The 23,451-nt window shown below is 30.5% G+C and overlaps 1 protein-coding gene across 2 annotated transcripts; it reads right to left on the bottom strand.

Moving 5' to 3' along the window:
• Positions 1-1,428: 1,428 nt before the first annotated feature.
• LOC139520927 (eukaryotic translation initiation factor 2-alpha kinase 3-like) lies at positions 1,429-22,607 on the bottom strand. 2 transcript variants are annotated; one of them, XR_011663979.1, is made up of 18 exons: positions 22,251-22,607; positions 19,599-19,728; positions 19,112-19,309; positions 17,226-17,359; positions 16,534-16,661; positions 15,386-15,492; positions 14,547-14,691; positions 13,758-13,889; positions 12,961-13,059; positions 11,292-11,412; positions 10,755-10,848; positions 7,651-7,727; positions 7,098-7,217; positions 6,776-6,919; positions 5,646-6,432; positions 5,069-5,249; positions 3,965-4,902; positions 1,429-3,040 (listed from the first exon to the last, which is right to left on the bottom strand). XR_011663979.1 is itself a non-coding variant. In XM_071314013.1 (18 exons), the coding sequence occupies exons 1-18, from the start codon at positions 22,469-22,471 to the stop codon at positions 2,861-2,863; spliced, it is 3,147 nt and encodes a 1,048-aa protein (XP_071170114.1). In that variant the 5' UTR covers positions 22,472-22,607; the 3' UTR covers positions 1,429-2,860. The 2 variants fall into 2 exon arrangements, 1 of the variants encoding a protein (XP_071170114.1); XM_071314013.1 differs by having other exon boundaries at positions 3,965-4,129; positions 5,085-5,249.
• Positions 22,608-23,451: the final 844 nt, after the last annotated feature.

The raw sequence follows: 23,451 nt of genomic DNA, 5'->3' as shown, positions 1-23,451 counted from the left end.
TCATTCTCATGGTTCAGTGACTATTTGAAAAAAAAAGTTAAAATATTTTGCAATGTTAATTTCTTTCTTGGTTGTGAGTAATAGAGTAACTATATTTAGTATGTGCATACCTTGCAAGGTCCTCATGATTCATCTTTCATTTGACCTCATTTCATGGATCAGTGAACAAGGTTCAGTTAGGTTTACTTTATTTGGTGTATGGAATGATTTTAAGATATACATGTCCAACTGGCAGGTTTCCTCTGATCTTGACCTCACTTTCATGGTTCAGTGGTCAAAGTTAAGATTTTGAGTTTTGGTCTTTTTTCCAAACACTTTATGCAATAGGTCAACTATATTTGGTGTATGGAATGATTTTATAATGTACATGTCAGTCTCCAGGAATTATTTGTCCTTGATCTCATTTTTACGGTTCAATGCTCAGTGTTAAGTTTTTGTGTTTTGGTCTGTTTTTCTAAAATTATAAGCAGTAGGTCAACTTTATTTGTTGCAAGGTGTATATGTCTCTGGCAGGTATCATCTGACTGTGACTTCATCTTCATGGTTCATTGGTCAATGTTAAGTTTTCATGGTTAAGTTTGTATCTAGGATAATATAACTTAAAAGCAATAGGTCAACTACATTTAATGCATTGATTGATTGTTAGGTGTACATGTCGGTCTTGCATAGATCATCTGACCTTGACCTCATTTGCATGGTTCATTAGTTAATGTTTATTTTTCTTGATTAAGTCTGTTTCTTAGAAACTATATTAAACTGGTTATGATGAGACTATTTATTAAATATCAATTTCTTCAAGCAATAAGGAAAACTGATTTGAAGGAGGGATGGAGTGCATTCCTTGTACAGAAGTGGACTTATAAGTACTGAGTAAAAGATGTAGTTGCCAAAGACCAGTTCCCAAGTCTGGCCAAAATAACATATTTATACATGGGAAGAAGGCAAATGTTGAAATGTGACTATACTCTACAACAGTGAACACAACATACAATGAACAAATGATGTGAGGTATACATCAATGAAAGAGTAAGATCCAGACAAAAATAGTAAAAACATCTTAAAATTTACAAATTTCAATTTCATGGAGATTACTTTCCCTATCCCTCATGTTTATGATGTATTGACTTAAAATTTAGCTTAGTTTACTTGTTGAAGCATTGCCATTGTAATTTCAAGATGTGCATTATAATTAAATGGACTATCAATATTACATAGGAGGCAAAACAAATCAGTGCGTCAACAGTCTATGTATTTAATTCAAGAAGGTAAATGCTTATTAATAGGCAGTTACTGTATAACAATTCTAATCAACTTTTTATTGATTTCTTTTACTATACAGTGGAAAAATATCTCTCGTGTCAACATATTATGTATTTGAAGTCAAGGAAGTGAATGCATATTATAGGCAGTAACAACAATTCAAACACATTTATTATTGATTTCTTTTATTATATCTCATTAGTAAACCCATTTATAATGTCAATTAATTGTGTCAACCATTTAAAAATTAAACAAGTGAAAAACTTAACAAAAATATACATGTTTACAAATACATTGTAAAAACAGGACATATAGAAATAACAGTAAAATAATTGGTCACTTTGGCTTCCCTACTTCCATCACCATCTACAAAAAGCATTTACACAATACACAATATGACTTACACATACACAATTAAACTTACACAACATCACTTGTTCATACACTTTATTACTTGTGCATACAATATATCACTTGTATATACATGATATCACTTGCACATACACAATATTCATTTACCAGAAAGGGATAACTAGAAAATAAGAATCCAAAATGATTGACAATGTACTAAACTTTATCATCCAAATTATATCATCTACAATACTTGTATACAGCAATAACGAATTTTGTCATTATGGCCTAAATAAACAAATATATTACTATTAGTACAGTTACATGGTCAAGACTACACCTAGCACCAGTAGGGGTATATATGGCTGTTTTAGTACAATTTTCTACTCTTTGACCACCATATAAAAATATTTTGTAAGTCATTATGCCTCCTTGTCAATGGCTTTTTGCATCAAGTATGAATAAAAAAAAAAGATGTGGTTTATTTTTATTTTACAGTTTTAGGATTATTTTTTTACTAGGAAAAAAACAATAACAACATTCATTCGACCCTAAAATCTACCTTTATAGGAGAATGGGAAAAAATGGATACCTAATTTGTGTAATCAACTCCTCCCCGAAATTTCACAAAGATGGTACACATAATTAAGTTGAGCATCTTTATTGTACTTACATTACGGTCATTTCTTAGTATCTTCTTATTTACAGAATTTACAAAATAAACACCAATCGCAAGACAGTTGTTTTTTTAAACTTCATGAGTTATAAGATATTATGCTTAATCTTTCAACAGTTTCTATCTAACATATTGAATCTTGTTTTTCCTAAAAAATAAAGCTCAGAATTTTTCTTTAACTTCTTAAGAGCTAATATGTTTATACCAAGAAGATAAACCAAATGGCATAAAGCATTTGAACAGTCTGATGATATTAGTACAATGGATAAATGAAATAGTAGCACCAAAAAAAACCAATATTTTTAATGGAAAATTATTTATAGTTTCCTATAAAAATACTTGACACTTTCTCCAATAAGTTGTTGTATGAGCTAAATTTCTTTGTGATTCCGATACTTTTACTCATATATATACTCAAACATTAAATGCAAGGTTCCTCTCTAATCCATCAACTAATTCTGAGCATGTTATTATAAGCAGTAGACAAAAACAGTTCTCTAATATGAAGAGTTATCTCCCATTAAATCATTTAAGTACCTATGGGACTAAGGCACCTGTCACTACTACTCCTTTCTATGATTGAGTTACTGGCTCGTTAATTGATCCTGAGCTACTTGAAGATGTCGTACGGAGACGATTACGTGACGTTGTGTGACGAGATGAGAAATCCTTCAGCAGGTCACTGTTAAGAATCTCTGTAGCGGAAGGTCTTTCAACTGGGTTAGGTGACAGCAGCCATGATATGTACATTGCCTGTTAAAAAAAATATCTTGTGTTGTGATGATGTTGTGAAAGTATGTGATTTTTTTTTTATTTTCGATTAATTATCTGTTTTGCATCTGATCTTTTCAAGACTATCATTCAAAAACAAAATATATCTGACAGGAAATATAAAAAGACTTTTTAGCTTCTACTCCCCTCTGTCATCCACACAAAACTGACCTCATGGTCCTTTTGAACTTGATTTTTCTATAGCCCCTCATTGATATGCTTAAGTAGTTATTGAATAACCACCTTCTATGATGTGCTAAAGTTATTATTGTATCATCCCTTTATGATATATGCTGAAGTAATAATTGTATATTCCCTCAAAGATGTTGCAGATGTGCTAAAATATTTATCGTATAGTCCTTTCTAGGATGTGATAATTTTTTTTTATTATAGTCCCCTTTGAAGTGCTTTTAAAAGTATATTTTGTATAGCCCCTCAAGGAAGTGCTAAAGTATTCATTGTATAGCCCTCCATGATGTAATAAAGGATTTATTGTGTAGTCAGTCCCCATTTTGGATGTGCTAAAGTATTTATTTTATAGTTCCCTCAATGATGTGCTAAAGTATTTACAGTACAGCCCCTCAATGCCTAGCTTAAGTACCAGTATCCATTGTAAAGTCCCTTTTTAGATGTGGTAATGTATACAGTGAATTTTGTTTAAATGAATACTGTAAATTCCTTTTTTTTTCTTGCATTGCTTCTTAAAAATGTCATAGGATTAGTATCACATTAATCAAAACATACAATTTAAATTCAAAATGGCTAAATTTTAAGTCCGCATTTCTTTAACTCAGTTTTCTTATAAAATTCCCATATCTTGTCCACTGATCAATAATGGCATGAATAACTACATTAAGTAACTTCTGATTTTATGGTGTTGTTACAATACCTCAGAAAGAAGCCTACCTCAAGTGGATACTCTATCTTGAAAGAAGCAGGAAATCTTTGTCTTTTAACATCCAATAAAGTTTTAACCCTCTCCATTTGTGTGGAAAAACAGTAAAATAACTCAAACAAAATCATTCCCAGTGAAAATATATCAACCTTGTGACCATAAGTCTTTCCATTTATCTGAAATTTAAAACAAATATCAACTCATTGAAATAAGTAACTCATAGTTTCTTAAATTCATGAAGACAAGCTACCTTACTAATGGGGGTCTGTTGTAGACTCTGCACAATTCATCACTTTCAGCAGTGTTCTAATCAAATCAGAAAATTCATATAGCTTGCTTATCATTTCAATAAAATATTTTAAAATGTAATATGCTTTTAAATAATTCCCCCTTGTCCATATAAAAAAATAAGATCTTGTATGATTGCCAACTAGACAACTCTCCACCAGAGACAAATTGACATAAAAGTTAAAAACTAAAGATCATCAATTGCATTCAACAATGAGCAAAAGCCAAATGGTTATACCCACTAGACTTTATTGGATCTAATAAATTTCTTTAAATGGTTGAGTTTATGTACATGTTCTTCATTGAAGTCTTGTTGTATTGTTATTTATGTACATATAACAAACCCTTTCATTTCTTAACTTATTATGAAAAATTAAAAATATGACAGTCAATCCCTTACTGTTCCAATGGTAATCGATTAAAGGGATTTTTTTTACTAAATTTAACCAGTATTATCAAGACATAATTTTAATATACCCTGAATATTATTGATACTTATTTTTAATATACTCTGAATATTATTGATACTTATTTTTAATATACCCTGAATATTATTGATACTTATTTTTAATATACCCTGAATATTATTGATACTTATTTTTAATATACCCTGAATATTATTAAATTATCTGTCCATTAACATATATGACGTCCATTATCACTGTACTATTATGCATATTTTAGGGGCCAGCTGAAGGACACCTACGGGTGCGGGAATTCTCGCTACATTGAAGACCCATTGGTTGCCTTCGGCTGTTGTTTGCTCTATGGTCGGGTGGTTGTCGCTTTGACATATTCACCATTTCCTTTCTCAATTTTATATATACTATCTGACAAACCCACCTGTTCTGGACTCATGTACATCTGAGTTCCTACTTGAGCTGTGTGTCTTTTATATGGATTGTCTTCCCCTAGATATAATTCTAATTCTTGATCTTCTAAAGCTGTCACCAAACCAAAGTCACCAATTTTAATAACACCATCAAGAGAGAAAAATATATTGGATGGCTGAAAAATAAAATGACATAAAAGATTAAGAGAAATATTCTGATGCAGCCTTTAAAACTACAAAAGAATGTAAATATCAAATTATACAACTGTTCTTATCATGTTTGTTATTAAAAAATTTATAGTAAATTGGGTCTGCACTCTGCTTAGATGTTAAGATTGTATTTCAAAGAAAAACATGCTTAAATAATACATTTTTTTCTAAAAATCTATTATAAAATCTCAAGCTATCAGATTGTGGGTCTAAACAATACAGAATTATTTTTGATCTGTTACATCTTTTTTTAACTAAGTGTTGATTCAATTCGAACAACCAATGAATAATGTGTCTTTTGTCATGTGAATGTAAATGATGTATGAACCAAAAGCAGTTGTGAAACCAGAAGTTAACATTACCTTTAGATCCCTGTGCATGAGTCCCTGATTATGGACATATTCTACAGCACCAATAATTTGATCAAATATATCTAACACCACACCATTGTCTCTGTCACCATTGTTTGATATTAACCAGTCCTTTAATGTCTCTCTACGACACAGCTGCATTTGTATAAATAAATACAACTTTGGGGTCGGTGCTTTCATTTTGTAACTTGATGTGGTATTTTGGTCCCTTGTGGAATGCTTTTTACTGGAATTTGATACTTTTGGCATTGTTGATCCAGATTTTGATATGTCAATATGAAAGTCATTATTTTCATAAAAGATGTTATTACTTTCAGTGAAGTCATTACTGAATATAATTTCACCACTGTCACTTTTACTACTCTTCTCTGCACAACCTGAGTCTTCAAATACAACACTGAAAGAATTACTTCTATCAGTTTTATTATTTTTCGCATTTGAAAACGGAATGTTATTAGAACAGCTGCCGCTGTCGTCACTTTCTAGTTTAAACTGAACATCAAGAGAATCTTCCTCCAAAGTTTCATCAAAACCTTCCAACATACTCTCTTGACGTACACTTCCATCTCTTGAAAACGAGATACTATCTGTGTGAACACTAAACTCTTGACTACCGCCAGCTTTTTTAGACTTTTGAAACGCTAGATCTAAATCCTTTTGTCCACCAAATGGATTCAGCATGTCAAAGGAGCCTGGGGATGGTGGCATTTTGATGGACAAGGAACCAGTTCCTATCTGTGTTACAGAGTTACATGGAGTTGGTGATGTTAAACATTCACTGAAATATGTAAAACGATATTGGTAATAAAAAAAATGATAAAAGAAATTTGAAATTTTGAGTTTAATACTTTTAACTTTTAATTTGATGAAAAGAAAGAATTGTACATTTCTGAAGAAATTTGAAAAATTATATTTGTAGTCTTTTGGTCAGATGCTTTAGATCTAAACAAAACAATATTTAATATTTGATAGACAGTAAAAACAATCAGATTAAGTCATGCAGTTCAAGTTTTTTTTGCAAAAAAATACCAGCAGAACCCTTTTTTTTTACACTGAATAGATTAAAATATGATGCATTATCAAAACCATTGCAAAAATACAATTTGTTAATTGTTTAGTACCTGTCTTCAAACTGCTTATCTTGGATTTCCTGCCAACCAGGGGGAGGTGACTCTAGCCAAGCATTGAAATACCTGACAATACCACTGTGTTCTAACTTAGCCAAGGCCTTCACTTCTCTCATCACTTTTTCTTTTGATCCTTCACTGAAACATAAAATTTATAAATGAAGAGGATTTGTTCAAATCTTAAAGATAATTATCACAATACCCCATTATAGATGCATACTGAACCCATTTTCTGAATTATTAACAATGAGACTTTTTATAAACAAGGTTACACAAAATATGTCACTAAATTATATGAAGATAAATGGTACAGTACCTATGCAGGGTAATTCTTTTAACAGCATATTCACAGTCGTCCACTTTATTTCTTGACTCAAAAACAATACCAAACCCTCCTTTACCCAGGACTTGAATATGGTCAAAATCTGAGGCATATCTGAAAAAACAAACTACAGCTGTTTAGACCAACATTATATCAAACCCTCCTTTACCCAGGACTTGAATATGGTCAAAATCTGAGGCATATCTGAAAAATAAACAACAACTGTTGAGTCTAACACAATAGCAAACCCTACTTGACCCAGGACTTGTATATGTTCAAAATCTGAGGTATATTTGTAAAAAAAAAAAATAGAACTGTTCAGACCAACATTATACCAAACCCTCCTTTACCCAGGATTTGTCTTGTATATGGTGAAACTGACAGATCATGAACTGTTTGGTGTGTTATTGTAAAATAATACACTTCAAATGTCTCCTCTGGTCAATAATTAATGTATATCATTCATAAATCTGTTTGAACAATGCTAATTAACTTCTTTTTTCTTTTCCTTTCAATTTCTTGATATTCAGGTCATGAGTTTACATACCTTGATACAAATTCTTCTGTTTTCTTTTCAACAATATCTTTTTTGTTGCCATTGACATCTTCCAAACAATTTGGTTTCTACAATAGATAACAGACAAAATTTCAACATTAAGTAGTATGCATTCTATTAACTTTATAATTGCAATTGGTTTCCTTTTTTGCATATGTTTAGTTTTGAGTTTCAACTTTTTTTTTATCATGCAACCATTTAGATGATAACCAGCTAGCATTGATAACTTCACCAAATGTTTGAAATGTATATGATATGCATTAATAGAATTAACACATTGAGAAGTTTTAAATTCAGAATGTAGTGATCAAATTTTGTTATACATTTATAATAAACATGCTTAGCTAATTTAAGACCACATTCTATGGTCTTTGCAACAGAGATTATTTCACTGTAATTGTCAAAAAAACACTGTGTTGTATCACCACTAGATATAGGTACAATGTAAAAAACAAATTTGAAGTCAGATATGGTCAAATTCATCTTATTTGTATTATATTCTAAGTTTTGCAGACAAGTGTAAAGTTTATTGTAATATTGATTGCTAATACTAGAAATGTAGCTACTGTTTTAGGCTGATTTGAATCTTAAATTGGCTTTCTCGGTCTTCAAATCATCAGAATCGGACCATGTAGTTACTGGTCAAGGAAGCATGTGATGAGTTCACTATTTTTTTTTTTTACATCTATCAACTTTTCATTCGATGTTATCTTGTCAAGGAGCCTAGAGGGTACAAAAAAATCAGCAAAGATTCAAACATTTATTTTTCATTACAAATTTGATTTATTATACTATCAGATGATACTTTATGATATGGTACAAAAATCAACCAAAAAATCAATTCGTTTTGGCCCCAGATGTCTTTTAAAATGTTTATATCACTGAAAAAGCTCGAAATTATCTCCCTTTGGTGAAAAAAATGCCATTTTTTGCATTAAAATTGAAATATCTTTTTTAACTCATCAGTGACCTATATTTTTTAGTATTTTTTTAAAGTAAGCTGTACTAAACTAAACCATTGTCAAATTTAAGTGAATTCTGTAATTTCGATATTACCTTGTTTCTCCTATTAGTTCAACAGAAAAAAAAGTACCTTTACAATAATGCATGCTTCTTTCAAAGGCAGATTGTGACCTTAAATGAACGGTGACCCCATATTTTTATTTTATTTTTCTATTAATTATAGGATAAAGTTTATTTAAAGAAAAAAATAGCGAAATCCTATATTTAAAAAAATTTGATTTATACCCGCAATTAAATCATTATATCATGTTTAAGCTTGAACAACACTGCATTTCGAAAACATTATTCACACAGAAACTTATGTAAATAAAGCAGATATATTGTTTGGTGAATAGTTGTTTACAATGTTTATAATACGGGGATTAGTATGGATACTTTTTGTATTCATTGTTTCTTTGCTTTTGGGGTACCAATATCCAGTGATTCTACAGTGGTGATGCTTCACAGTGAGAATGTATGTTTTGTTAATACTACCGTATATTTTCGAATTTAAAGCGCATCGTTTTATAAGCCGCACGGCCGTTTTTTGGGGGGAAGATTGTTTTTGTCCTTACATAAAACGCACCTGAATATTAGGCGCACACTGAAGAAAACGTATATTTATTCTACTGACATGATAGTGTCATGAATATTTTCTCCTTTTGTAACTCACACCGTAATTTGTTTCATTTCTATTTTCAGATTGGTGAGAAAGTTGAGAGTATTTTTGAATATATTTATTTGTGTCATATTAAAATAAAAAATCGTAATAAAATAATTATACTTTTCTCATTGTTTTAATTATGCCAGTTTCGTTTGATGTTTTTTGTCAACAATGGCCATGTGTTGACAGCTTGGGTGTCCATTGAACCTTGTTGTTTTGATTAAAATTAGTATGGTATTGATTGCTTGTTTATTGTTTGAATTGGCATTAAGGATTTAAATTAATCTTAAAAATGTATGCATGAAAGGTCACCCAAGCCATAAAACTGCCATTGTTTACCTTGATTATGACCTACTTACCTGTACCCACGTGTGAAAACTGTTCACCCAAAAGTCAAGATTTTTTTTTTAATTAAATCAATCTTAAGAATTTTATTGTTGTCTATAAAATAAAAGTTGAAGTTCTGAACGTAACAAACATTTTTCAATTTTAATTTGGATGAATACAACAAACAAAACAATTTACTTTTTGCAAGTCATTGTCTATTTTTAAATGAAAGTGTTATGAGCAATGACAAGGGGGATTAAAAGAAAACGGCAATAAATAAATGTTTTAACAGATTAAATTATAAAAATTAGTATTCTTTTTTTTTTAGTTAAACATCCAATAATATTTCGTAAAGATATTTCGTTTTGAAACACAATAAAACGACAAACAGTTACTCTTCAGTATTTTATCCTGTTTGGTACCTCTTCTCAAACACGATTATCTCTCTTTGTTTATGAAGCACTTTAAAGTGTCGATTTAAGCACATGCATCACCATCGTCATTTAAAGAAACTTGTAATATTGGCAAGACACACAATCACTTTCTTTATTATTTCATTAGAAAATTTTATATTAAAACACATTAAATCAACTAACAACTACATATTTATGATAAATACACAATTAATATCCTGTATGGACACAGTTATCTTTCTTTGTTTACGAAATGAACACTAAACACATGGTTATCGACTTCCTGTAAACCAACAATGATTGAATGAAATAAAAACAAACGATTTAGTTAATATATTTATTTATTCATAACAAAATATGCAACATTAACAATTTATCAAGTCACTGCAAGCACTTGACAATCTGACTGTCTCCAGAAAACAAATCCAGATATTTTTTTCTTTCACCGTCGTCCTGAAAACAGAAAATAATACTTACATAACACGCACCCGAGTATAACACGCAGGGACAAAGACAGAGAAAAAAACCTGCGGCTTATTTAACGATTTATACGGTATTCAATTATTGGTTTTAAATTTAACCTGTAACAATTTCTAATATTTTTGGTTGATAATCAGATTTTTCAGTTACGTAAGAGAAAACTCAAACTGGTTAAGAGTACATTCTTTTCAAAAGTGTATTATACATACCTTAATTACAATGAGGCCTTGTTTGACAGCCACTTTAGTCAGAAACAGATGGACAAATACAGCAAAAAACATACTGAACGCAAGAACTTCCTTCCTGCAAAGTAAATGTAACTTACATGTGATAAATGTTTTAATTTGCAGCATAAAAAATCAACAACTGATTATCCCACATGCTTTTCCTTTTATTTTAAGAATTTTGTATTAATGGCAGATCTTTGATGTGATAGTTTCAGTTAGATTTATATACAACTTTCCTATGTGTGGGGCAACTTAGTTCTTGGCATATTTTAAGGAAACTCTAATTGAGGACCATATGTAGACTTTTGAATGTTGAATAATTTTTTTTAATTGGCATTGACATTCAACCAACATCTTCTTTTAATCAAAATGATTTGGATTTGTTCACATACTTTGCTTGTCATCAATAAACACAAGCGAACAGACATTTTTTTCTTATGATGAAGTCGTGTCTGAGAGCTATTAAACTCATATATACATGTTTTTGGATTAATTTGCTGACATATGCAATATACTTACCAGTATGACCAGAATGACTGTGAAATGTTAACCAACATATCTGGTTCATTTGTATCATTGTTGTCAGGACGATCTTCTGGTACAGAAAATGAGAATTCTGGGTATAAATAATATCCATTATCTGAAACAATAAACAATAGAATGCAAAGAACTCATTGAATTATTATCAACCATTAAAATAATATTTGTAAATTGTTCCCTAGATTCCTGTGACTTGCTTGATATTACTGCTGTCAAAAGTGTAATATTGTCTGCTAAACTCCAAGCTTATTTATTTAATAGCAAAATACAAATTAAATTAAAAAAAAACATTTTTTCATCCAACACTATTTCTTGATCTTGATTTTTGTGTCAAAGTTTAATATAATTGCATTCAGAATAACAAAATTATTGATGTTTTAATTTTAAAAGATTTTCAAGAGGTTTATTATTTTTAATTCAACTATTGAGTGGAAATAATACAAGGTTGGCAAAAAAGCGGTCAATACTAGTATTGACCATGCCAGTGGTAATTACCGGTATTTACCAGGAAATACTGGGAAATACTGGGAAATACCGGCAAATACTGGTCGATTGAAATTTTGAGTGGTCATTACTATAAAAACCACTATCTACTTGGTCAATTATAATTACAATTAATAATTAATTTATATATAGAAAGTGTTCAAATAATTTTTAATGCTTTCATTTCTAATTCTATTGTAAATTCAAACAGGGATCTACATTGATTAATGTGTACATAATATTATAGTAAAAGATAAAAACTTTTTGTCCCTGCTTCAAATTTCCATTTCCAGCATGAAGAAGGTTTTTATCTCACAGTTAAATAGCTATAGACAGGAAATAATTTATTTTTTAAGGGAGTCTTCATATATCAATTTTATTACTTTCAACCCATGTACTGTCAACTTTTATTGGAGGCTGTTGTTTTAGTAATTAAATTTTCACACCTATCAATGCCAGGTGATACATGTAGGTTAAAAGCCCCATGTAACTTCATTTACTGTAGTTTTATTTACTTTTAATTTTAATTACCTGTAAAATCATACATTTTGAATAAATATATATTGATTTAAACATGTTGAAATAAAATATAAATTTGTATATATATATCTTAAGTACAATGAAGTATGCAATATCATAATTCATAAAAACTAAATTTTTAAATCAGTAAGAATAAGTGTTATAAATGAATAAAAAATATCAAATTCATTAATTTTATAAGCTGACACATTATACATGTTATATTTGACTTTTTATCAAGATTTTACTTCAATTAATATTAGAAACAACCATGAAAATTTCAATTGACCAGTATTTGCCAGTATTGACCACTTTGGGAATATTGTCCGGGGCGGTAAATACCGGTAAATACCACTGGTAAATACCGGGGGTGGTATTTACCGCCCAACCTTGAAATAATACTATACCTCATTAAAAAACAGAATTTTTCTACCCTTAGTTTTTTAGTCTTCTTGTGTGAAATTGGACAACATTTGAAAATAATTTAACCACATAGGTGTGTGCTGTATTAATTAATTAAATGAAAGACAATCAATTTACTATGCTTTCATATTTCATGATTTATTGAAGGACAAATTATTTTTACCAAATGAATAGTAACAAAATGAAATATTCCATTATTTCTTGAAAGATTCAATGTACTTACCAAATGGATAGTTGTATAAAACCATCCCAGTCTCTTTAGTTCGTCCTTCTTCCAACATTTTTACTTCTTTGTTTTGCATCAGCGGGGTTCTAGATGGGGCTGTTAAAAAAACCATTTTAATTTTGTCAAGTTACCTTCTTTACATCATCAACTGCTGACACAGAGATATGTCTTGCCTTAATTGAATTTTATAGTATATAACAAATGTTGAAATCAAAATGGCAATAATTTATCATGTAAACTATGAAAACATGCAAAGTAAATGAACCATGAGTGAAGGAAAGGGGCCAAAAATTTCCTCAAATTCTTATAAAACTGCATACCAAATACCATTGACAAATCATAAGTGTTTCCATTTAAACTGTCAACCTAAACACAAACTTAAACACATAAACTATACACAATTTTCAAAGTTAATTAACCTTGAGAAAGGAGCCCTATTATATCCATAAAATGAGACATCTGAATGCTAATACATGTACAACTGCATACCAAATATCATTGACTTGCAAATAGTGGTTCCTCTTAATTTGACCTTATCACAAACTTTAACCAAGCAAAAGTTTCAGTCAAAAGATGTTGTCTAAGAGGTCAGGATAAAGCAAGTTTCCATAATCAAAACATCATGGATTTTTTCTGAAAATAGTGATTAACATGTTATCTATAGCCTTATAGGCTGAAGAAAGTTTCTTGGCTACATCTAATCTCAGGAAAACCATAGATAATGTATAATCCTATTTTTGTATTTTATCATGTATATGTTCCAAGTATGTTTCTTTAAGGATAATGATATTTACCTGAAGCTAGATAAGGTTTCCATGTGACCCTGGGTACATTTCTGTTAGGATAATCTGTATTGACACCAACCTTAGCCAACTTCTCCTTCATAGCTACTGATGGCTGTACATATAATTGGTTTTGATGTTTACCTACAGAGAAAAGTGCATTTTATAATTAAACTATAGACAGTGCACAGGGAACAAAAGTATTTTTATTTTCATGATTTTAGAGGTTATAAGATGTTTCTACTTAATTTATCCAATTATATTGATAAAAGAAACTTGAATTGGAAAATAAGCCAACACTAAAGAGAAAGTACTCAACTCTATCGAACATGCAAGATTAATATGATTTGCTAAAGAAAAATTGTATTTGTCTGTTGGGGGATGAAGACTGCCTTTCTGTTTAATCATCTGTCTAATGCATTTTTAACAAAGGATAATTTTTTCATATTTTTTGGCTTAAACCTTATTCTATTCCAAAACAAGACACCGATAAAATATTTTGGTAATATTAAGTACCATTAAACTCAGCAACCACTGACTTATCCTTTATTGGAGTTTACTTCCTTGTTCTAATTTTAGCATTAGCACTAATGATGGTTGACAGAATGTACTAATTTGAATGTTCCTATAGAAAAACAAGTTGTGTTTTCAGGTAATTAAAAAAAAGAATGTTTTATGAATGGATTGTTGCACAAAGAGAGATTACAAATATAATGGGTGCATATTCATGACACAGGGACTCATTTAAATTTTTTTCAATGAATTTCTGATATATTACAGCAATTCCAATGGCATCCTTACCTACATATAGCAATGGCTCAGGAGAGGGAGCATTCTGTGGTGGTTCAAAAGACGACATTGCAGGTACATGCTGATTGTCAAATACACTGATGGGTTTAAGTATACCATTCCTCAGTAGCCAGGCATTCGCTACAGGGCTAGTAAACTAAGAAAAATAAAAATAATAAATGAAAGGTTTACTACACTGTAAATAGATATATTGTGCAAGTTCAGGAAATCTTTTTTGATCTTAGAAAATTGAAGGACAACAGTTACAGTGACCATCTGGTCCCTATAAATATGGAATTTTTGTTTTCAAATGGTAAATTTAAGGTAGAATCAGGGTATTACATCATCCTAATACACAAGAGAATGAGAGCGTCATTCTAGATTCAAATTTAGCCAATTTTATGTACCCAGAAACATATGTGTATTATATATGAATACCAATGCCTATCAAAAGTTTGTGTTCCATCCTTGATATGGCAACATCACTATTGACTTAAATATTATAAAGCAAAAAATTGTAGTAATTACTAATATAAGATATTTTAGCTTCCATAGAAAATGATTGAATTGTATTTTGAAAGTCTTTCAGAAGCACAACATTGAAAAGAAATGTACTTTATTTCAATTAAAAGGCCAACTACAGTTAGTCTACTTTCAAAAGCTCTTTATGATACATGTTTAAAATTTGATTCTGTAATGTGTCTTGATCAAATAATTTTAAATCTGTGGTAATCACTATTTGATTTTTTGGTAAATATTTTGTATTTGAATCTGTGGTAGTCGCTGACTATAAATAAAATAATGATCATGTGTCAACATAAAGGTTGGTTTTTATAGACTCTTATATATACCTTATGTTTCCAACTGATAACTTCAATATTATCAGAACTCAGTCCAACAACCAGACCTTCAGGAACAACTATTTTAAGAAGGGGTTCTACTTCAATTTCTTCTTCTTCTGAATAAAGAAAAAATCATGATAGAAATCGTCTTAAAAATTAAACAAATGTTACAATGTTTTGGTGAAATTGAATAACTCTTAATAGTGTTTATGTTCCAGACCATATGAGTATTTGGACCGTACGCGTACGGTCCGGACCGTATACGTATACTCATACGGTCCGACCATACACGTACGGTCGGACCTTATGAGTATACGCGTATGGTCCAGTACGAGCTGACCATACATGTTATTGGATCATATGGGTTAAATTCAAACGAATATTTATCCCAATCTTTATTTTTAGTTTAACAAATTGTTATTTTTACAATTAGATCTGAGACTACTATAACACATGTTATAGTAGTCTCAGATCAGATGGATAAAATGTTCAAACTAACAATTGAAATTAAATATTTGTTTAATTGTATATCTAAATCCTATTTTGGTACTCTCGCCAAGGTGACACTTGCTACCACGTACAAGTAATGTAATATTGTTTTACATTTACTTGTTTGCAGTTCATGCATGCATGCTCCTTTGCATATGCATTTTTCTGTAAAGTTGCTAAATATTCTAAAACAAGTGTCCGCCCACATTATGTGTACTTCCGATATCATCAATTTCAGTGAGAATAATTGTCATAATTCAATTAATGTATTACTGATCGAAATACTAAATACAAGAGATTAACAGATTTAATTAGCATGGATTTTTTAAATAGATAAAATATAAAGTTTTTATTTCAATTACAATTGAACTTTTTTATATCAATAAGTTATGATGATCTGTTATATGTATTTATATCTAGTAAACTTGACCAACTTTTTAATATTAGTCAGACCGTACGCGTACGGTCCGACCGTATGAGTATTTTGAAAAAGTACGCATACGGTCCAGACCGTGCGCGTACGGTCCAAATACTCATACGGTATGGAACATTTATATACAATTGAGTTGTGTTGTTATGTTTCTGTCCAAGTTAATTTTTCACCCAACTTTGCTTTTATTCATGCACCTACACTTACAAGGTAATAAGAAATACATGTATGACCTTACCATTGGCTGGACAGGTAACAATATTAACATCATCGTCAAAATCAGTATCAGTATCCACAGGTTTGACTGGTTTAATGTTGGTCCCTGGTAAAAATTCCAGCTCATGAGATCCTACACTGAAGTTCCATCTACAACAACGATGATTCTAATTATTCTAACATCTTTGTTGTGACATGTTAAACATCTATTCTATTGCTGTTTATTTATTAAATATTCAGATCATGTTTTTTATAAAATAAATATATAATATAAATATGAACTACACATTCTCTGTTAATAATTGTAAAATCACATGTCATTCTAAACTAGACAAAAAATAGCATAATTCAAGGATACTGTTTTACTTTTAACTGAGTACTTAACTCGAACATACATGCATAATGCAAATTAGTGAGGAAATAAAATATAATCCTAGGTAACACATATCAAAATTTGCTGTACACAATTGGTGCATTTTGCATGGGCAATCAGAACGAACGACAGACAAAAATATGCTGCACATAATAGCAAAGACAACTGTTTTATTGTATCTACCATATTTATTGTCATTTTATAGGGTATTGCTTAAAAATTAAATTATGTTAAAATATATGAACGTGTTTTTCCCCATGGCCATTAGCGGCAAATATTATCTTGAAGATGGTGACATTTTTGGTAAAGTTCTGTAACTGAAGTGCTTGGACCTAACTTACTTTTCCATTCCTACTCTAGAATCAACGGCTCTTACAGTTTGTGTATTTCTAGTAACAACAAGGACATCTTCCTCTTCCGTTACCATGGAATCACCAAATGTATGGCAGCCATGAGCACTGCATGTGTACTTCAGCTATAGTAATGAACATATTATACTATAAATACACAAAATTTGTTTATACTTCTAAACTATAAAATGCAAGTTAATCATCTATTATTTTTAAATATTTTATTCAAACTATAAACATAACGTTTAAAATGTTTTCTACCAGCATGTGAATATCAACCTATCATGGCAAAATTTTATAACATGCATTGACTTGTACAGGTTACAAGACAGTCAATTTAATAATATCTTTAAAAATATTTTCTAAATAAGTAAATACATTTACAATGTTTTCCTTTGCAAATTATTATATTCTATATATCATTTATGTTGCATACACAGAAAATTAGTTGTTATACTAGTTTTTGTTCACTTATTACCACTGTATGGTGACCTTGCCCTTGTTTTGGTCAAATTTGATTTGTTTGGTTGCTTTCTCATCAATGTTCACCTCATTTCTTTTTATTCATATATATTTCTATCAGCTAAAAAATGTTTATGAATTTTCTCCCTTTAACATGTTTAAATAATTCAATAAGTCTTAAATATGGTAAATAGTCAGTGTTGCCAACAAATTGTGCGTCTTCCGTGTTAAGATTGTAAATTAAATGGCAAAATCTATTTCATTTCAGTTTTTGACTCTTTTTATCTCTTTTTTGAAAGTATATGCCCTCTAAATCAAATCATGTAAACATCAGAACGGGGACCAACTTCCAAAGCAAGGTTGTCGACTCTCCGGACATTCCCGAAGTCCTGTGTTTAATGTTTGATTGCCGAGTTTATGAGCTTTGGTCCTTGCTTGGAAGTTGGATGGGGACATTCAGAAATTATTTCTTTACATGACATACTACAGTACTGGTACATGAATCAATCTTTCGGAAAAATTGCATTTTTAAAAAAAATATTTCTTGTGTTATCTTTACTCCTCTATTATTGCGAACCCTATCGTAGTTTTCCATAGATTCACCTGCAAGTTACCTGTCCATTTAAACTTTTGGCAGTTCTATTGTCCCATCTAACAAATACAACAGGTATTGTTCTCTGTGTAGTTTATTCACTCAGACCTTTAAATTTCTTCTAGGAGAAATATATCACTCATTGATTAATCTACCTGAGTAAAAAATTGAACTGTCAATGAAGAAAAAATACTTATACCAATACTAAGTAAGGACTCACAAAACTGCATGTGGTGTTGTATTTATTAGATACCTGGAGTAACTCGTTTTTAATGTGTTCAATATTACATTTGTAATACTGATTCAAAAATTAAAAGTTGATTTCTGATCAAATATTCAATATTTTTGTGTGTTTGATAAATAAAAAATTGAATATTATTATTTTTAAATTAAGGTCTTCATAAACATAAGTCTATAAATGAACAACAACAAAAACATGTAAATTCATTGGAAAATACTAAAAAATGTGTCTGAAATAAACTTTTTAGTATTAAACCAGATTTTATATTGAACAGATTGAAAATATATTAATGATAATATTGAATAAATACAATATTGCATACAGTTTATGTGAGTTATTAGAAGTATTTCAATAAAAAAGAAGATAATTTTTTGGTCAGGTAAATTAATCAATGAGTGATATATTTCTCCTAGAAGAAATTTAAAGGTCCCAGTGAATAAACTACACAGAGAACAATACCTGTTGTATTTGTTAGATGGGACAATAGGACTTACAAAAGTTTAAATGGACAGGTAACTTGCAGGTGAATCTATGGAAAACTAAGATAGGGTTCGCAATAAAACATGAAGATTAAATTATTACCTGACCAGAAAGGGGGTCTAAACCATACGATAATAAATCTTTGCCACCAATCATAGTTATATCTTCTGTCATCTTAAATGACGAGCTAAGTAGTGTTTCTGCAGACAGGGGAACAGCCTCGATACTCTCTCCATCATACTGGTACAAACCACCATCAAGAGAGGGTATCAGTCGTGTTTTCATTCCATTTCTTGTTATCTGAAGAAAAAGAAACATAAAGGTAAAGTATATTAATGAGGCATTGCATTAGATCATTTATCAAGAATTAATAGACAAAAGATATACAACACATAGGGGAGCAGAAAAAATGTCAGATTAAGCAGGGTGTCGGAATTTTTTCTACAAGAACAGGCATATTTTTGGACCATGAAAATGTGTCGGCTAAAACCAGGATGTTGAAATACTCAGTTGTCAGATTAAGCAGGTTACACTGTAGCTTAATTCCACACTCCAACATGTTTTTTGAAGAATTTTGACTTGTACCTACCTCTAAGTTTCCTATACTGGATGACAACAGGGGTCTAGTATCAGCATCAACACTCCATAGTATCTTGCCACTATCCTGTACATCTAATGCTGAAACTTTGCCATCTAGAGTACTCACTACCATCAGAAATCTACAATATATACAATTAATGATCATTTTTAACCTTCATAATACATTGTATTTGAAAACATTTGTTCTCTTACAATGTATATACACAACAAACTGGCATATCTTCAAAAGTAACATTTGTTCCTTATTATATTTAATATTTCATGTTTATACTGAATTGATTCAATACAGAATGTCAATGATTGTCTGAATAAAACAGATACAGTGGAAATTGGACCTTCTTCTATAATGCATCATGTTTACCAAATTTTAATATATTACCTTATACAATGTACAAATAGGAAGATTTGGTATTACAGTGTATTGCCAATGTGACAGCTATAGATCATTGTACGGCCTTAAAAATGAGAAAAACCCAACTGCATAGTCAGCTATAAAAGGCCAAAAAATGACATTAAAAACAATAATGAAATACAAATGTTAAACGCCAACACACAACAACAACTGATTTATCATGTTTACAGGCTCCCGACTTTGGACAGGCACATACAGAATATGTTGGGGTTAAACATGTTAGCTGCCACACAACCTCCCTAACCTCGGAAACTCATTTCAACAGGATCAGTATAAAAAATACCTTTGAGATACTAATTCTGATTTTGGTTGTGTATTGGAGAACATTAATAATTAATACTGTCCAGTAAATTCATACATTGAGCCTTATTTGTGTCTGAACTAAAGCATTTTTTCAATAAATTTTAGGTAAAGTATCATAAGTGCCTACATTTTTTTACTATTGGGTTCCACTGTGGTATATACAGTACATGTATTGTGAATTTGTCTACGTAAAATACTTTGTTTACTTGAAGACATTTGTACTTAACTAATTTGTAAATAATTAAATCTTAGACAAATATTGTTCATGGCTTTGTCTGACTATAAAAAGCTACACTTCATGAATAGTCATTTGATTTGATTTAAATATTTACAAAGCTCAAATTTTGAGGAAAAATTTCTCACTTAAAGTGGTGGCCATGGTTATTTCTATATTTGGTATTATTGAATACATAAATATCTTTATCAGGATGAACATGTACTTATTGTTTATACAATACATGTACAATGTAGGCGGCAAACAATGAATAATGGTATTAAATGCAGATTAAATTAAGCTTTAAAATAAGATAAAAAAAGTGTGGAAAAAAAAAAAAAAATGAAAGAAACTGAGGTTTTGACATGTTTGAATTAATAGGTTACAAAATAGCAATGAATTCATTGCTTTTATTTTATTACATAATTATAGTCAAGTTTCTCTTTGAATTATATATTACATGTACAACAAGTCCGCAGAATTAATTCCATTTCTTATTGTAAAGAGTTTTTTTTAAAGCCATTTGACAAAATATTCCTAATTTAAAAAGAAAACATGTGTTCCAACCAGCTAGATATCACAAAAGTTGCATATCATGTGTATGTAGCAGTTTTTTGTTCAATTTTTAACATCGTTTAATACACATGATACAGTTTATAATTGTTCAACATTGTGCATGGTAATTATTTGTGTTAATAATACACTGTATGCATGAAGACTAATTCTTGAAACTTCAATAGAAGAAAAATTAGTTTACACAAATGCAGCCTTATCTTAATGTTCACAGTTTATTCTTTTCTAAGGTAAACATGTACATGATGTAGTAAATTAATTTGTTTTGCTTTACATAAAAAAATGAAGATTTTTCGTACTGGATCTGGGAACAATATATCTATATGTCAATATGCGCCTGCCCTAAGTCAGAAGCCACAAGTAAACAAGATTAACAGGTCATAACCACCAGATTAAGAAGATATTGCATGGTGAATCATTCTACAAAATATTATTTTCCTTTGTTGGACCCCTTTGTAAATTCAGATTATTCAGGTTCTTGCTTATGTTTTGGAAGTTCTAACTTACACTTTGCTGAAATAACAACAAAGTATTATTTTTTTCTCCAGTAAATACTTGAAAAGCTCACTAGAGCTTGTGTTACATGTATGTAGTTTATTGAATATCAACTCTAAATAAAACTTTGAATCTTGAAAACTGTACACAGGACTACTCAATTATTTTTCTGTATTATATCAGTCAGTATACATGTACAGTCAACTTAAATGTTAACGGTCTATATTAAAAGAGTATATTCTGTTGTGGATCATGCAGCATTTGCCCACTGTATACAAAAACTAAACCGGCTTAAAAACATGCCTTGCAGTTGAGCCTTTTGCTGCATAAATGCAGAGGTCAATGCTCTGGGAGAATAAAAAATAAAAAATAAACAGAAGACTTTTGTACAAACAGTGTAAATACTAGTCACAAAGACAAGCAATCAAGGGGAGATAATTTGTTGTATCTCAAGAGTGCTTACTGTAATCTTTTAAATGTCCAATGTTCGTTCTTTTGATTACAAGTACATATTGTAGCATGTCAGTCGACAAAACCAGTACACTGTACTGGCAGTGGGTAGGTCTGTCAGCATGGTCAGATGAATGCAAATAAATGATTTATGAGATGATTTTTTTTCAATATTTGCAATTATAATTACTTACTTATTTAGAACAGACGGAGGTTTTGCCACACAGGAGGATGATCTTTGACCAGTAATTTCGGGTTCCCTGGGAAAATCATAGTAGGTTCCAGAATCGACAGATCTCGAGGTGTCAATATCATCCGCGGCTTTGATGCAACTGATCGTATAAAACAGAGCTCCAACCGACGTAGCAAACCAAATCATACACGAATTCCATCGTTTACTTCGTCTTCTTCCCATTTACAATACAAAAATCTACATTTACATCTGACGTAAGATAATCTGTTGAAAACAGTCCAAGTGTTTACACCGGAAATGAGATCACCTAAGTCGACGTGGTCAAAGCGACACTTCCGATTGTCATACGATTGGTTTTAGGTTTTCCCCTAATCTATTTATAACCTAGTCCCAGCTCAGCTGACTTTAAAAAAATCAAAAAAATCCAAATTTAACATACTAAAAATGCATTAATAAACGACAAACAACATTTTTTAACAACCCTGATAACAGAAAACGAATTTTGTTGCTTATAAAGAAGCGAAAGTTCCCGTTAATAATTATATGTCTCTGATTTTAGTAGTCAGAACTCCCAGTATACTTTTTTTTCAATACCGATGTTATTTTGCATTTCAAATATCTTTAATTATTTGGCCAAAAAAATATATTAAAAAATTATCTTTTAGTAAATTTACTGAAATTTTTGTTGTTATTTTTGCGTCTTTTAAAAGACAAACTATACAGACAAATCCTTGGTCTTAATTTTAAATCTGGCAACCTTTATATTTTTGAAAGTTTTTGGCAAAATTTTAACTCCGGAATGGAGTAGATATGTTATTTACGACAGACACTAGTCTCTGAAAAACGTACGAAATTTCGATTATCATACGATTGGTTTTCCCGGCCTATATATTTATATCTGACACAATGTGACCCAGCAGTGATATTTTCAAAATATACAAAGACAGGGGCGTATCCAGAACCTCGTTTTCTTGGGGGGGGGGGGGGGGGAGCACCCAAACATCGATATCTGTATAGAGATACCGATATATGTGACTTTTGGTGGTAATGGTTGTGGTATGTGTGGTGGTGGTGGTTAAAAAGGGGGGTCAGATAATTTGCCACTGGACATTAGACAGCAAAAATCAATCATCGCAATATACTTTCAATAATATCATCTTTTATTCTGTTATCTTCAGTTTTGGTCCTGCTATTTTTCGCTC

Source organism: Mytilus edulis, chromosome 4 (assembly GCF_963676685.1).
Source record: "Mytilus edulis chromosome 4, xbMytEdul2.2, whole genome shotgun sequence".
Classification (NCBI taxonomy): domain Eukaryota; kingdom Metazoa; phylum Mollusca; class Bivalvia; order Mytilida; family Mytilidae; genus Mytilus; species Mytilus edulis.
Note: the sequence above shows the minus strand (reverse complement) of the source record. Positions and strands in the feature narration are given on the sequence as shown.

Bases quoted from the DNA above. Each gene is read 5' to 3' on its own strand.
- LOC139520927 (XM_071314013.1), bottom strand. From the start codon at position 22,471: ATGGGAAGAAGACGAAGTAAACGATGGAATTCGTGTATGATTTGGTTT. The intron at 13,890-14,546 runs GTAAGGATGCCA...TTTTCTCTGTAG, and splicing joins TGAGCCATTGCTATATGTAG to GTAAACATCAAAACCAATTA. The intron at 11,413-12,960 runs GTAAGTACATTG...TTATTGTTTCAG, and splicing joins TTTATACAACTATCCATTTG to ATAATGGATATTATTTATAC.